General features: G+C 45.8%; 1 protein-coding gene across 2 annotated transcripts in view; it reads left to right on the forward strand.

Moving 5' to 3' along the window:
- The first annotated feature begins 2,762 nt into the window (after positions 1–2,762).
- Positions 2,763–14,906, forward strand: part of CPS1 (carbamoyl-phosphate synthase 1) — a 93,321-nt gene continuing 81,177 nt past the window's right edge. Inside the window, exons 1-2 of one of the 2 annotated variants that reach the window (XM_040561827.1) lie at positions 2,763–2,900; positions 10,987–11,096. In XM_040561827.1, coding sequence (XP_040417761.1) covers positions 2,778–2,900; positions 10,987–11,096 — 233 coding nt within the window. In that variant the 5' untranslated portion in view covers positions 2,763–2,777. Of the gene's footprint in view, positions 2,901–9,121; positions 9,389–10,986; positions 11,097–14,906 lie in introns of those variants that run through there. The other variant, XM_040561828.1, reaches the window with a different exon arrangement.

The following is a 14,906-nucleotide window of genomic DNA, read 5'->3' on the forward strand; positions in this document are numbered from 1 at the left end:
ATTGGTCTCTGCTTTCCTTTCTCCACTCATCTATGTGATTTTTTTTGTTGTTTTGTTTTTTACCATCACCTCTACCTCTACGGAATATATTTGTTAAATGCAGCACATATTTAAGATCTGTCTAAGCCACAGAAGGCCTGTTTGTACGTTGACAGGCTTTTCTGAACTGAGGCTTCTGTCAGGAATACATAATACGTAAACTGTTGACTCTAAGGCTGGTAAATTATCTCTTTTTAGTGCACTGGCAATGAAATATATGGCTTGGATGCTTTTTCCTGGTTTTGGTAGAAGTTCCTTTTGTCTTGCATTGGTGGTGGAAGCTTTGGAACGTGGTTCTTGCACTGAAGGAATAACCCTCCTGATCTCAGAAGGTCTGAGGTGGGCTTTATCAATCAATTCTCATACAACATGGTTGATGAAAGGGAAAAACAGCAGGGTAAAACCCGTAGTAGTAGGGAATGTGACATCCTTGCTGTGGAGGTGATAAAGAAAAGCATTTTTTTGGCTGTTGTTCCCCCATACGGCACTTCATTTATAATATACGGCTGCCACAAGAGATCTGAGTATGTACTGCAGATCCCTGACATATTGAACCCAGTTCATGATGTGGTCTTACAGCTGTTTTCACCTGGCAAAAGGTGCTGCTCTGTCCTTTTTCTGCTCACTCCTGTCCATCTCCGTTCATGAACGGCCTCACAGCAAAAGGAAAGGGTAGGCTTTTTAGCTTGATCTGTCTGCGTCATGCAGCCACATTAAAAGTCCTGTGGTGGAAGGAGAAAGTGAGGAATTGGCAGTCAGGGTGTTTAAACTAGTAGCGTGGGCTGATTCTGGTTCAAATACACGTGTACCTGGCGCTCAGTGTGACTTCCCTGCTGGTAAAATGGAGTGCAGGATTCGCCCTTCGGTATAGCCATAACAAAGGGCAGTGCTTGTAACCTTCCAAACACCATGTGTGTAGCAGCGTAAAGTCAACGTAACGTGAATTGTGGCTTTAAAAGAAAACTAGTTTCTGAATTGCATGTGTGAATGCACGTGTGTTTGGATAGTAAGATGACTTTTCTTGTGCAAGGTGTCTTTGCAGTCCTTTCACTTATAGCTGTACCTCTGTTTTTTGTACATCTGTTCTCCCATGTGCATCTCCAACCTGGATCACTACAGGCTAAAGCCAAGCATGCAGAGGACTATTTAACAACAAACCAATTCCCAGTTCCCTGTAGATCTTTGCTGAATAAATAAATTCCATGTTTCCACATCTCTCAAGCTCCTTCTATGAGTCAGAACGATTGTCAGGTATCTTCCTGTTGGAAAAAAGTTTGTCTTTCCTAAACCATGCTCTAGTCCCCAGGAAACATTGTTGGCTTGCTTCTCTCAACTCTGCACGCTTGTAAAGCTCATGGTAAAGCTGAAGTCCTCTACAGCCTGTCTTCCACCATATTTCTATCCATCCCTTTCCATTGTCTGGATTCAGGCTTTTCCTATGCTTTTCTCATCCAAGTCTCCACTATGCTTTCCATCACAGAGGGCACCCAAGCCCATGGTCCTCTCTTCTGTCTTTTCTTCTGTGTGCCATGCTTCAGCTTGGTGCTATAATGAGCTGTGCAGGAAATGCTTTCATGTGATGCTGGCATCAACTCAGGCTAATCTCAACTGTGTACAGAGAAGTCCTAGTTGGTACTGTTGGTGATGAGAAAAGGTTACCTAAATCCTTCAGAGCAGCATGTGTCCAGCTGCGAAAAAAAGGGGGGGGGGGGGGCGCAAAAGAAAAAGCTTTTTTTCCTTGCTCTGTGCTAATTGAAGCTTTGGTCGGTCGGGTTTCAGAAGATGGTGCACCATCTTAGTTCATAAAGAATAATAATGTGCATGCTTCTCCCATAGCCTTTGTCTTCATTAGGCATTTTCCTCTCTGGCTAATGAGGACCACGATTCTGAAGACTACAGTGTAGGGTTATAGGAAATATGATAGTTCCAAAGGCCTGCGGTCAGTTAGGAGATGGAACATTTTGCCTTATTTCAGCTGTTGTCCAGTAGCATTTTGACAAAAGGTGTTTTTCCTGGTGCAACTGTTTATTTTTCCTATTGATGTCTTCTTCATTTTCTTGGGGAGAGGGGGCAGTACTTTGGGACCTGCACTGGGGCTGCTGGTGGCTATGTACTCAGAATAAAAGGACTACAGCTTTCTGCAGAATTCAGTCTTCCTGTTCTCCATCTTCCAGTACAAGAATGCTTCCAGCAGTCCCACTAGCTAATGGTGGACCCCAGATCACATGTTGGAGAGCACTAGAAAGCACACTATGGACAGAGACTCCTAATTTGCACAGACCACAGGCTGTTACAGGTTCTTGGTCTCTTACCGAAATGTAAGGTGTGTGTTTTGGTGTGTGAGGACTGTCTTCGTCGCTGTGGGTGCAATTTTTTTTTTGCTGTTCTTTTTTTTTTCTTTGCTGTCTTCCAGTAGGTGAAGGTTGTACCTGGCCTGTGACACAACCCCTGCTCACAGACAAAGCTAAAGAAAAGTGTTGCAAGGGCTCTAAGCAAGCACCCCTCCAAGGAGGGGCGGGAGGAGGTGGGGCTGCACCAGAGACTTTTAATGGCAGAATAAATGGGAAGGTGGAGGGCAGTGCTGTACGGTCAGTCCACCAGCTGTCTCTGTTCTCTTCCCCTGCATTCTGCAAGAGCGTATTATCTGCACTAAATCTTGAAGAAACACATACAAGTGGATTTTTTTTTTTACTTTTTTGTTTTCTCGAAACTTCAGTTACCCATCAGCAACTCTCAAGATGACAGGAATTTTGACAGCTTGCAAAGTGGTGAAGACTTTGAAAGGCAGATTGGAGTTTTGCAAAGTGTCTGCTGATCACTGGAGTTTCTCAAGGACTGGTACCAGGTTGTTGAGCATCAAGGTAACAGTAACTGCTAACAGGGAGCTACTGTGGTCTGATAGAGGTGTTTGGCATGCTGAGAGATAGCTCGCTGCAGATAACAGGGTTTACATAGGCATGTAAAACTGAACTGAAGGAGATTTGTCTGAACCTGAAGCAAAGGGTTTGCTTGGCTAAACAGTTCCATTAGATAAGCAAACACTTTTGTGTAGTCTGGAATGAAAATTATAGGGTAAATAGCACCAAAAGGTAGAAGTTCAAGGTTTCAGTTAATTATTATATAGTATTTTCTCTACAAACACCCCACCTTTCTATAGGACTGATAGCCTACAGAGCAGTTCTTTCATTCCACGTCATCATGAATCAATTAGATATTTAAAAGCAAGCATCACTTGAAGCATGCGGGCCATCCCAGTGGGTCCATGTAGGATCCATTTTCAATGTCTTGGAAACCAAGCTGGCTCAGCTTAATCAGAGAAGTAGATGGCTCTTTTTGAACGCATCATGGTATCAGCCCTTGATTTTAGGGGCTTGAACCCCTCGGTTCACACCCCCGGTTTCTTCAAATGCAAAAGCTGGATTTGACCAGCTTCGCTAGTGCAACTCAGGCGGGTGCAGCATGGCACAGTGGGGAACTAGGACTTTGTGAATTCCACAGTACTCGAGGTGCTTTGGCACTTTGCATGGAAAAGGGGCTCTTGCACGTTTCTGTTTGTGGATCACCAGTGTAATAGGATTAGCAACCTGAGGAGTGATGTTTCAGTGGGTAGTGGGGAAAATCTCTGGGAGATTCGGGCTGTGGATACCCAGAGGGTGCCACCTTAGCTGGTGGGTGGAGTAGAGGCCTGATTAATATCACTTCTGTCCACTGAGGGCTCAGGTTTCTCTTGCTGGTCCCATGGGCACTGATTTGCAATAAAAAGTTCTCTGAGCTCCTGGCAAAAGATGTGTTACTTCTTAAACGAAAATTGGCTGCAGAGAAAAACTGAACTAGGAAAGAGGCATCACTATTCTTATTTCTTCTTCTAGTGTGTGAGTTTTCAGTTCAGTTTTGCCTCATGCTTTTAAAGACAGTTTGTTTTGTTGCCAGTGTAGTTGTTAATGGACCCGTCTTCCCCTCCCTGAGAGCGCACAGCAGTTGTGAACTGCTACCTCGTTCACCATCTTAAAGCATAGCATGGTAATCTTCCCCTTCCTCTGCATTTAGATCTGGCTGAGAAAGATGTTTTTCCTCCTTGTGATTACAACAGGAGTCCTGTTTGGGAATTGTAAAGCCACCGAGGGTACCAGTCTTTCCTGCAACACTACTTGACGAGAATGTAGGTCTCTGATGTGGGAAGCAAGTTCCTCTGCAGTTCTGCAGGCTGCTGAAGCTATGTTGATTTGACAAAAATACATTAAAACTATACAAACCCTCATGTAGGGCAGTGCCATTTCTTACATCAGCTCTTCCAGGGCAGATGCCAGCTTCTGTGCCATTTTGAAATCTCAGCACTGAGCTAGAAAATGTCTGTTGGTGTGACAGAGCAACGCACTTCCAACCACCTCTCCTCTCTGGGCTTTTTGCTTCAGATTGGAATGGGCCAGGAGAAAATGGAGACACTTTTACTGCCAGTGTTGCTGGATAAGAGGAACTGTGAATGCACTGAGAGGTGCTGTTGGCAAAAATCAGTGTCTGAAGTATAGGAGGCCAGGTTTCCTACTTCGTAGCTTGGTTTATCACTGCTGACAGAGTAGAGCATCAGTATGCTGATGTTGTGTATCGCAGAACAGGTGTCCATGTAGATGCACTTAAGTCCCTGCAGATACACTAGACACTGTCTAGCCATCTAAGCAGGACTGAAGAGCTCTGCTGGAAGGCCATCCCTGCTTGTCTCTTGCCTTTGATAGCTATCTCGCTGCTTGGAGCTGGTTCAGTCACTTCTGCCGTGTTCTGTAGAGTGCAGCAGCTGGAAGTCTTGTGATGCAGAGAGAGGTGAGTTCACAGGCACTTCAGCCTGTGGCTATAAGTCTGCTACAGGAAGAGGTGTCTTCTGCTGGTAAAGCTGTGTAGCCCCTGGTTAAGATTGATGGTTCAGATTTTGATGAGATACCATCTTACTTTATACATCCCAGGATAATCCTGGTAGGCATCTGTAGCAGGCTGGATCTGATGTGTTTTTCTACTGATGGATTAGCTCGTGAAGTTTGGATTTGGCATCTTAAATGACAGATTGATGTGTTAGGTGGATGTTTTGTCACTCATTCAAGGACTGCACAGTGACAGACCCACAGGGTCATACCTCGTAATGCTGAGGTGCCCAGTTAAGAAGTTTCAGGCTCATGGAAAATTGCTGCTCAACTCTGATGGAGTTACAGCACCAGCTGGTCTAGCGTCTACCTAATCCTGTGCTTGTGAAGTGAGTGCTCAAAGCCAACACCACCAATTTCAATGGCGAGGAGAATGAATATATGTTTTAAAATCAAAAGACAAGGCCAATGAAACCCTTCGGAGCTATTTTAACCTCAGTGTCAGTGATAGCAAACACCCCCCAGAAGCATGAGACTGAATGGGGCCTGCTTGTATTTCAAGGTGTATGACAGGACCTATTGCAGGGTATCCAAGACCTAACGTGCACTACAAGTGCTGAGTCCAGTGGAGTATCTGCACAGTGACTAGCTGTGGTGCTAGCCAGCCAGCCCCAGAGGTGTCTTTCTGACATTATGTGCTGTGTTCTGCCTTGGCATTGACTCTGGGGAAAGCTGTTTCCATGTTGGACATGCTTATTTGAGTTTAATACTTAAAGGAGTTCGTGCTGCCCAAGTGGATGCTTGACCTCACAGAAAGCAACAGGGTTGATAACTTGTTTAATCTGAGACCTCAGTTCTTATTTCTAACTCCGCCTTTGCCAGGGGCCACACGTGTGTTTGAATTCAGAATCTGGTACACAAAATGTTGAACCTTTCCTGCTCGGGGCTTTTCTTTAAGGCAGTGCCAGGCTCATATACCTCCTTCTATGGCACATACAGAAGCAGAAGTCAGAGATTCTCTAATAGACATATGCAAGCAGTAAAGCAGCAGGCCTGAGGGAGAATTTAAGGATAAGTGGTCCTAAAGGGCCAACCTATTGCCTAGCTTTGCCTAGGAGCAAGGTGGTTGACTGGAATTGTGACACAAGTGGCTGAGTAGTGACTTACGGCTGGGTTTGGTGTTCCAGCCATCATTAAGGGTAATGGATATTGGTAAGAATTTTGGAGAAGGTTTGAAATGCAGAGTAATTAAGGTGTGTGGGCTAGTGGCGGTATAGGTAATGATCCTATTCTTGCATTATTGTAGGCTTAAATGAGTGTTTAGTTGCCTTTGATTGCTCTTTCTCAGTAGGCTATTCTAGGGAGCAAAACAAAATGCAGTGAAAACATAGTTCTGATCTATGTATAAGCTAAGTAAAGTATTAGAGAGCATGAGGGAGAGGTGGTAGGTTTAGTAGAGTGCCTAATATTTATTCTCCCAAGTCTGTTTTCTGTCCAGTTAAGCTCAGCATATGTGAGGAAACATCATTGTACATGAGCAGTCTGAGATACGGGGACTCAGAGGTTCGTATTCCCTTACTGCATCCCATCTGTCAGTTCTGCAGGAGAGATGGAGCATCCATGGGTGGAAGGGGGGCACGGGGAGCAGAGCTGAGACCCCTGTGGGCTCTCCGTAGGGCTGCTTTGCATCAGTGGTTTCAAGGTAATCACACTTCTTTGTAATTCAGTAATGGGCAGAGAGACCGCAGCTTGAAGCTCGTATCATTTAATGCTCATCTGAGGCCCGTGTAGTTATATGGGGATGTAAAGAGTAGTATGAGCAATAAATAGGTGGCTTGTAACAGTATAGCCGGCTCAGTAAGGAGGGGATTGGGAGAGCTATAAAAAAGAGAAAGAAAAAAGCACGCACCAGGAGCAAGCTAAAAATATAGCTAGAAATGAGAGGGAGCAAATTTTTGAGCACTGGCTTTAGAAACTATTTCAGATGACTGTAAAAGGATTCTTCAAATACGTTTTGAGGCAGGTGGAAAGTAACTGAGAAAATGACTAGGAAGCAGAGAGATGGGTGAGGAGGTAAAGGATAACTCACGTAATTCTGCTCCTCTCCCTTTGGAGGTGAAACTGATGGGGCTGTGTGTGAAGTGGGGCCCGTTCCTCCAGAGATGGGGGGAAAAGGGGGATGCTCATTTCCTCAGGTGCTTCACGACTTCCACTAGCTGCCTTGCCTGTCTTGGTTCCCCTTCCCCCTCTGATTTTTGTCAGGAACAACTATCCATGGCATTGTTGTGAACAGCCTTAAGAAGTTTTAAGAGTTCAAGTTGTAGGAAATGTGACTTTTCTGCCCTGGTATCTGTGGGGTGGTTCTGGCGTTGCTTTCTCTTTGACACGGACAGTAATGGAGCTAATCCAAAGCTTCTCCCTGAAGTTAGCCTAAGTGTGAATCATCTTGGGGATATACAAGACCTTGAATTGGCTCTTTATTCCTTTTTTGTTCCTTTCTACTTGTTAATTTTAGCCAGAAGCAAATATGATAATATGTATTTAAAGGAGGAAAGAAAAGGCTGGCAAAGGAAGTTGACTGTCAGCAATGTCCAGATGGATCTCCAGCCTGTGATGACATAGTACGCACAAGAAGACATTTTTCTAGCAAAGATTGTTGCTGGTTATTTGGTCTGGAGAGAGTGCAACGCAGCCCTGGCACCAGCCTTCTGCTGTGCTGGAAATCTGGTGGCTTTGGGCTTCTTCTGCACTTGTGATAAGCTGCCCATTATGCAGCCGGCCAGATCTGCGTGATCTGTGTGCTGAGAAGCGTGCCAGAGGCTGTTGTGCTGTGTGGAATCGTGGCCTGCCTGAGGAAGGAGGCATTTCCCCACCTTTGTGCTGCAGGGAAGTAAACTGGCCTGTGCTGAGAGCAAATCCCAGCTGTGTCCCTGCCACACACCAGTGCCCTCTGTTCTGGGCATACATCTTTTGCAGCAGCCCAGCGTTCAGGGGTCAGCTTGGCCTTGCCAAGACAAGCTGAGGGATTTCTTTGGAGAGGAAAAACTTGACTTCCTTGACTGTTTACTCTGTGAGGCACGTGTGGAAGAACGAAAATTACCTGCTTGCTTTCCAGAACAGGCGTTTATGGCAGACACACTTTAAAAAACAAATCATACTGCAGAACTTTTTGGATTCAGCAGATCTTTATCATCTATTTTGTAGATGGGAAGGGCTGCTAGAGCAGGGAAGCCAACAGAACTAAATTCATTTATTTAGTTATTTTTAACTGCTACAGTGCTTTTACCTCATGTGTGAAGTGCTTAGTGAAGCGGGACCTGAGCCAGCGAACTCTTCAAGCTGCTTTGGAAAGATGCACCAAATCTTGCAATGCTGCAGCAGTCACCCTTTCTGTTAGCCACCTCCGTCCTTAAAGCTCTTCAAGAGCTCTGCAGCCTCTCTGGAGAACAGGGACCTCTGCTGAGTTAAAGCCTCTGGTGTGTAGGAGAGAAACGGGATTGCAGCGGGGCTGTGAGTGGAGGAAACATTTAAGTTGGGACTACAGCGGAGGTCTGTACTAGACGGCATAGGGATGCTTCTGAGGAGTGGAGACAAAAGGACCTCAAGGCAACTCTGGGATGTTTGTTTATTTCTTGCTTGTTGGTTTGTTTGTTTTTTTTTACAAATGAAAATCTCTCCAGCTAATCCCCGATTGAGCCAATTGGCCTTTTTTATAGCCTGTAAATCACTTTTCACATTAAAAACAAAACTGAAAAGACAAGGTAGGCTGGCAGCTGAGGGATGTGGTAACACCTCTGCTGGATATGTAGGCAAGAATAATTGCTTCAGAAATGCTCAACAAACAAACTAAGCTCTTAATTAAGAATAATAAATCAAGGAGAGGAGGGATCCATCTGAACATCTATCCCTTCTGTAGCTGAACTTGCAGGCAGGTTATGGTAGCTCAGGGACATCCCTCTGCATTACCTGAACCCTGTGTAGGGGCTCTGATAGTACAGTGGGGCTTCTGTTTGGCAGAAATGATTTCTGTGCTGGTGTGGTGCAGAGACGGGCAGGAGGTCTGCGGGAGATGCCTGCGAACTGCCAAGATGAGGGCGAGACTTGAAGGTCACACTAATTGTGCTGCATTTTAGCCCTCAGGAGCTAGATGGGTTTTAGATTTCCTGGTCGTTCCCCCATTGTGGAGGATCCTGCCAGGCTGTGTTTGCAGCTGTGGCTGGTTGAAGCGATGACCCAACTGGCTCTGGGTGCTGAGACTTGCCTGAAACCGGAGTTGATAATTGGGTAGACTCCAAATATTTGCTCTGCTGAGGGGAGGGATCCGTCTCTTGAAGTCAAGCCTGAGGGAATCTGGTTCTTACAGTCACTCTCTCATGTTGGTAGTGTGGGCTGGATTTTGAGCAGGCTTCAGAAGAGGCAGAAGTCCTGCCCAAAGCTCAGTCTGAGGCACCCAGGTGCTCTTCCTCCATAACACCTTCAGTATGTGGCAGCTTTCTGTGGTGAGAGGCTTTTAAAGAGATTAGGGGGCTGGCCAACCTGTAATTCTTATTTGGGCTAGATCTAGGGCCATAAAAATTGTATAAATAACTGTGGGAGGATTGTGGTGTTGCTGACTATCCCATCCAATCATACAAGAAGGCTCAGAAAGTGATGGCTAAAGCTTTTGAGAATGACTCGATGTTTGACATTAATGAGGAACAAATGCAAGGCTAAAACCATCCCAGATGCACAGAATTCAATTACTTAGCAGTGTAGTTTGATTTTTTTAGTGTATTTTGCAGTACATTAGTAATTGATCTGTGCAGTATTTATAACTGCAGAAGAGTTCTAGATGAATGTTTGCTGTGATTGTTACAAAATGTTCAATGCTGGGGCTGAAATGTCTCCTTGCTGAGATTGTTCAACTGATTTACAGCTAATGGAAAGTAGCTCTCCTGCTCCTTTCTACAGCAAACTGAACTTAATGCTTCTTTTTAATAAGATTCCAACATAAGGAGTTCTGTTTAAAAAAAAAAATACAAAAAAAGAAACCCAGACGCACCCTGATATGAAGGTAAGAGCTACTGCCTGGTGGACAAACTTGGTGGACGATCAAGGAGATTGATCCCCTCCTTCCCTGGCTGGGGCTTGCTGGAGGGAAAAAAACAAAAACAAACAAACAACAGAAGTGTGATCTAGAGAGCTGATACCAGTAACTTGCTGCCTCACAGCATTTATTTTAAATTCAGGCACTGTACCTGTGTCTCCTTGCGTGATAGGAAACCTGATGCTGATCAGCAAAAAGCAAAAGCTGCTTCTGCCTTCAGCTCCCAACAGCACTGCTAATTTTGTTAGGGTTATCAAATTCTGGCAGATTATCCCATCAGAACCCAGCATCCCTTCTTCTTGGTTGGGACTCCATTCTGCTAAACACTTTTTGAAGGTGTTGCTGCTTATGGGAAGCTTTCCTCTAGGCTGCTCATTAGGTAGCTACCTCTCTGCCAGGACAATTTAATCCTATCCCTGAGGTAACTGGGACCATGAGTGTCTGATCCATGAGCTCCTCTCTTGCCGTGTCTTACAGCAGGATGGACTTGTATTGTGAATTTTGCCTTCTGACGCCAGTCCGCCTATGCATGCACTGCTTTTTAGTGGCTTAGCTGTACGGTTACAACAAAAGTTAAGCGCCTATAGAAGCTCGTGGCTGGATGAGAGCCAGTGTACTCAGCAGTGTACTAGCCTTGAGCAAACACTGAGGAGAGGCAACTCTTTTCCTACAGAGTTAAAATATTGGTTAATTGCAAGATACGCTGAGTGAAAGAAATGAACAAAGCGATGTGGAAAGAGCCAGGGTGGTCCAGTAGTAAAAGGAGCTCATGCTTTGCTCATGGTGAGGTTTGTCAGCTTCCTTGCCACCTCTAGGAGCACGATGTTTAAGTGTTAGAAAGAAAAAGAGCATCAGACTAGTAAAAGAGACAGTACCTTGGCAGCTGGGAATGGGAGGGGGGCAAAAATACATACAGCACGAGGCAGGAAAGGCAAGTGTCCTCGGTGTGACTTGTGTAAACATCAAGCCTTTTCCTCCTGTATTTGAGTCTCTTCATGTGCCTTTCTCTAGGCGCAGACAGCGAACTTGGTGCTGAAAGATGGAACGAAGATGAAGGGCTATTCTTTTGGCTATCCATCCTCCACAGCAGGGGAAGTCGTATTCAACACTGGTATTTCTGGGTAAGGCAAAAGCAATTGAGAAATAAGGAAGAAAACTGTTTTGGGAGCTTGTAAAAGTGTGAAAGGGGTAGTTGGTGCAGGTGCTTTTCTCAAGATTATAGGGTCCCAATCCAAGCAAATGATGTGCTGTACAGAAAACAACGTGCTCTAGGAATGCAGAGAGGGAGCCAGTTAACAGTAAGACTTCAGGCAGTCCTCTTGCATCATCACATTTGTGCTGATGGGCAACTTTAAGGACTCGTATAACTAACTGTGATAGTGAGGTGTGGAGAGATCTGCTCGTCTCCCCATGAAATGCAGCCACTGCTGAGTCAGAGCAGAGTTACTGGTGAGTAACACAAAACGAGGACAGCAAGAACCTTCATCTGATGCGTCGTTGTTCTCCCTCCCATTTCCAGATCGAAAGTAAAGGTTTGAAGTATCTGCAGCCTCCTGAGTAATGTAACTTGGCCTCTGAGTGCAAAATTCTTAACTCCTAATGTTCCTAAGTTGGGTTCTCATACGTGAACCATCCATCTTGGTGTGTGGTGGCTCACAGCACAGCTGGGGCTGTATTTGAGCCCTCTGCCCTTTCCAGGGATAGGGGAGGATCAAGTTTGTTCCTAACCTGGCATGACTGCGTGTCCTCTCAAGTGACAGAAGCTGATAGCTGGCTTAGGATTGCAACCCAGGGCTGCGAAGTTGAACTGCTTGAGCAGAGAGAAAGCTACCCAGAGGATTGAGGCTGTTGGTTAGGAGCGGGGTATGTTCTGGGGGGGTGAGACAGCTCTGAGGCTGCTGGTGCTTGAGCTTTTTCTGCAGCTATCCATAGCTGTCTTTGCCTGCAATCTTTCATAATAGTCTTTGCCCAGCTGCCTTGTATTCCCCAAATTCTGCTCTCCTTTGGAGAAAACAGTACTCACGGGATGAGTTTTAAATGATCTCATTGGTGAGGATGTTAAATAGCTGCAGAGGGGAATCTGTTTGCAAAGTTTTGCATTAGGAGGCAATTATTTAAGTATTTTGACAGCACTAATTACTTGCTTTGTTAATATACCTGCCAACAAACAACTGTTTAATATAGATCAGAGTGATGGAAGGCACCAGAGTTCTCTTCTCTGTGATGGATTATGGGCAATAAATCTTGTCACATCACAAAAGTCAAGGAGGACCTGATGGATTAATTTCCTCTCCACATGTTACTGTGGCAGCAGAAGCTGTTTGCTCATTTTCTAGTGATTTGGAGAGGATGCCTGTGAAATGAGAGATCTCTTCTGTGCTGGGGAGCATATGGGGATGGAGAGAACATTCAAAACATAGGGCTGCATCTTCAGAGTGCACTCCAGGAATGTGAACTCAATTGGCTTAGAGAAGAGGAGGATAAGAGCTTGCAGAATTGCTGCAGGTCATAAAGGTGACAGGATTTGCTACCAGTCGTGGCACTGCTGGCCAGTGAAAGAAACCCTCCGGCTCTGCCTCGTGCTCGTGAGCACAGAGATCAAGACCTCACGTATCCGAAGGACCCCGCTACCTCTCTTCCCTGACACAGCAGGAGGCTAAGTGCCTGTGAGAAGGAGGTGCTGTGCCAGGGCTGGGGCCTTTTGCAGATTGTCTGGGCTCGTAGCAATTAGTCAGCACAGCCAGCGGGAGGCTAGTGCAGGGGTGGTTTTGCCATGGCTGGTTTTAGGTCTCAGACCACTGCTTTCTGTGAACTGGGTGTTTCTAGACCGTGGGCGGAGTCAGTGTGAGCTCTGTGCGGAGAGAACTGGTGTGCTGCTCTGCACCTTGTCTCCTCATCTGGACTCCCACGTCCTGATCCGTATCAGAACGGGGAGGCAAAGCACTTTATGTACACCTAGCTTTCAGGTCTGAAGTAGCTGAAGCTGGCTGAAATGTTGTCAGATTACCCTAGACTAGAGGCCAGAGAGCAATGTTTTGGGGGTGCAATGTTGAATTTTCATTAGAAGAGCACGAGGATGAACTTCTCAGAAGCGTTTGAAATAAAAAATCCTAGCGTTTAGAATGGGGCAGGGAGAGGAAGGGGGGAGGTTTTCAGATGAGAGAAGAACTACAACCCGTAAAATGTTACCATGTTTGCATCAGCTCGGTAAATGCATTTGTCTCCAGTGTGCCACTGTGTGTGCCTCACATGATGTTCTGAGAGAACTGATTGATGGGAGTTTACTGAAGTCAGGCAGGGCTTTGGGCAGGCACAGCAGGGGTTGGACCTCGCAGCATCTTTGGAGCTCCTGCTCCCATCTGCTCCTCTCTGCTCCACGAGCGTTGTGCCTGCTTGAAGGGCATTTTGTCTTAATGCAGAGCTGCGCCTTCATAGCCCAGCTAAACCCAGTGGCTCTCTGTCCTTGTTTGCTGATTACAAATAACGTGCAAAGGTTAATTACATTGCCTTCGTCATTAACAGAGGCTTTTGGAAGCATAACCAATTGACTCGGAAGGAAAGCGAGATGCTAAATGTGCACGTCATGCGCTTGCTGCAGTTCTGTGATCACACTGCACTTTGTGTGGCTGTTTACCTGCAGCAGGAAGTATAGATCTGAACAGCAGGGGAGGCCTACCTGGAAATATCTCATGGCCATTGTTGATTCGATGTGTCATTTCTCAGAGCTGGCTGGTGTGCTGCGTTGTATGTATCTGCCTGCAACCATTCCGGGTTTTGTGAAGAGTTTCCCAGTGTTTGACAATTAATCTGCTGGCAGTAAGTCCAAAGCACCATAAAAATGTCTCTTGTGACTTGCTGATATCTGGTAGATGGCTGGAGTTGCCAGTTATGTACTGTTTAATCAGTGATGACAATAATAAATTATATTTTGTATAGGGCAGATTCATTCTGCAGTGTCTTGATGCATTTGGCTTAATATCTATATGGATAAGTTCATCTGTTTCTAAATTACAGCTGCTTTTGACTAGAAAGACAGCAAATGCTTAACAGATTGGTGCAACAGTATGCTAGAGTGTAAGGGAGAAAGTGAAGGGCTGCTCACATTGAAGCTGCAGAATTAGGGGCATGAGTAAGTAGAACATATTTACCCTGCTTGGGGTTGAAAGTGAGACAGGACCAACTGGATCCACTGGATCAAGAGCTGATCCAGTAGACTATGCAAAAATTGTAGGTTTGATCCTCCATTAAATTCCAAAAACCTTAGGTTCAGTCCTCCGTTGCAGGAGGATGTTCCACTGCACTTGTAGATCTGTCCTTGCTGAGAACAGTGCTCAGGCAGGTGCTGGAATAGAGTTGCAGTCTCTGGGGCTTCTTCCTCTGGCTAAAGATGAGGGCTTTGGGGCTATGGGACAAGCACGGGCTGCTGAATCCCAAAGCGTTTTCTTCAGCCTGCCTTCTTCAGAGATACATAAACCGCCTTCAAAGCACATAGGGATCTGGTCAGGTGGGACGTGGGGTGTCCCGTGGATGGGATCCAGGAGATGGCCTGGAAGGGATGTCAGGCCTCTGTGCTGGGAGAAGCTGCAGAATTGGTGCCCTGACAGAGCTTGCTGACAGAACAGGTAGGAGGAAAGAACCCAGAGAAGTAGTGAGGAATTGTAAGGATGGTTGTAGCTGCTTCCCTGAGCCCAGAGAAAAAGACGGATGTTAATTAATCTGCCTGTTCCCTCGTGGAAAGGGCAGTTACAGCCCCAGACATCTGAAGACTACAGGCTGGGGAAGGGAACAAGACTGGGCAAACAACTGCATTGTCAGCTGGCTTTTCAGTTTGAGCTTTCTACCCCTACTCAGAGGGGAAGTTCTTACACCACGTGGAAGGAAGGGATGGTGATGACAAAGCAGTGGCTGCATGGGGTGCCCAGGGAATGGCC

The sequence above is a fragment of the Cygnus olor genome, chromosome 6, assembly GCF_009769625.2.
Source record: "Cygnus olor isolate bCygOlo1 chromosome 6, bCygOlo1.pri.v2, whole genome shotgun sequence".
Lineage (NCBI taxonomy): Eukaryota > Metazoa > Chordata > Aves > Anseriformes > Anatidae > Cygnus > Cygnus olor.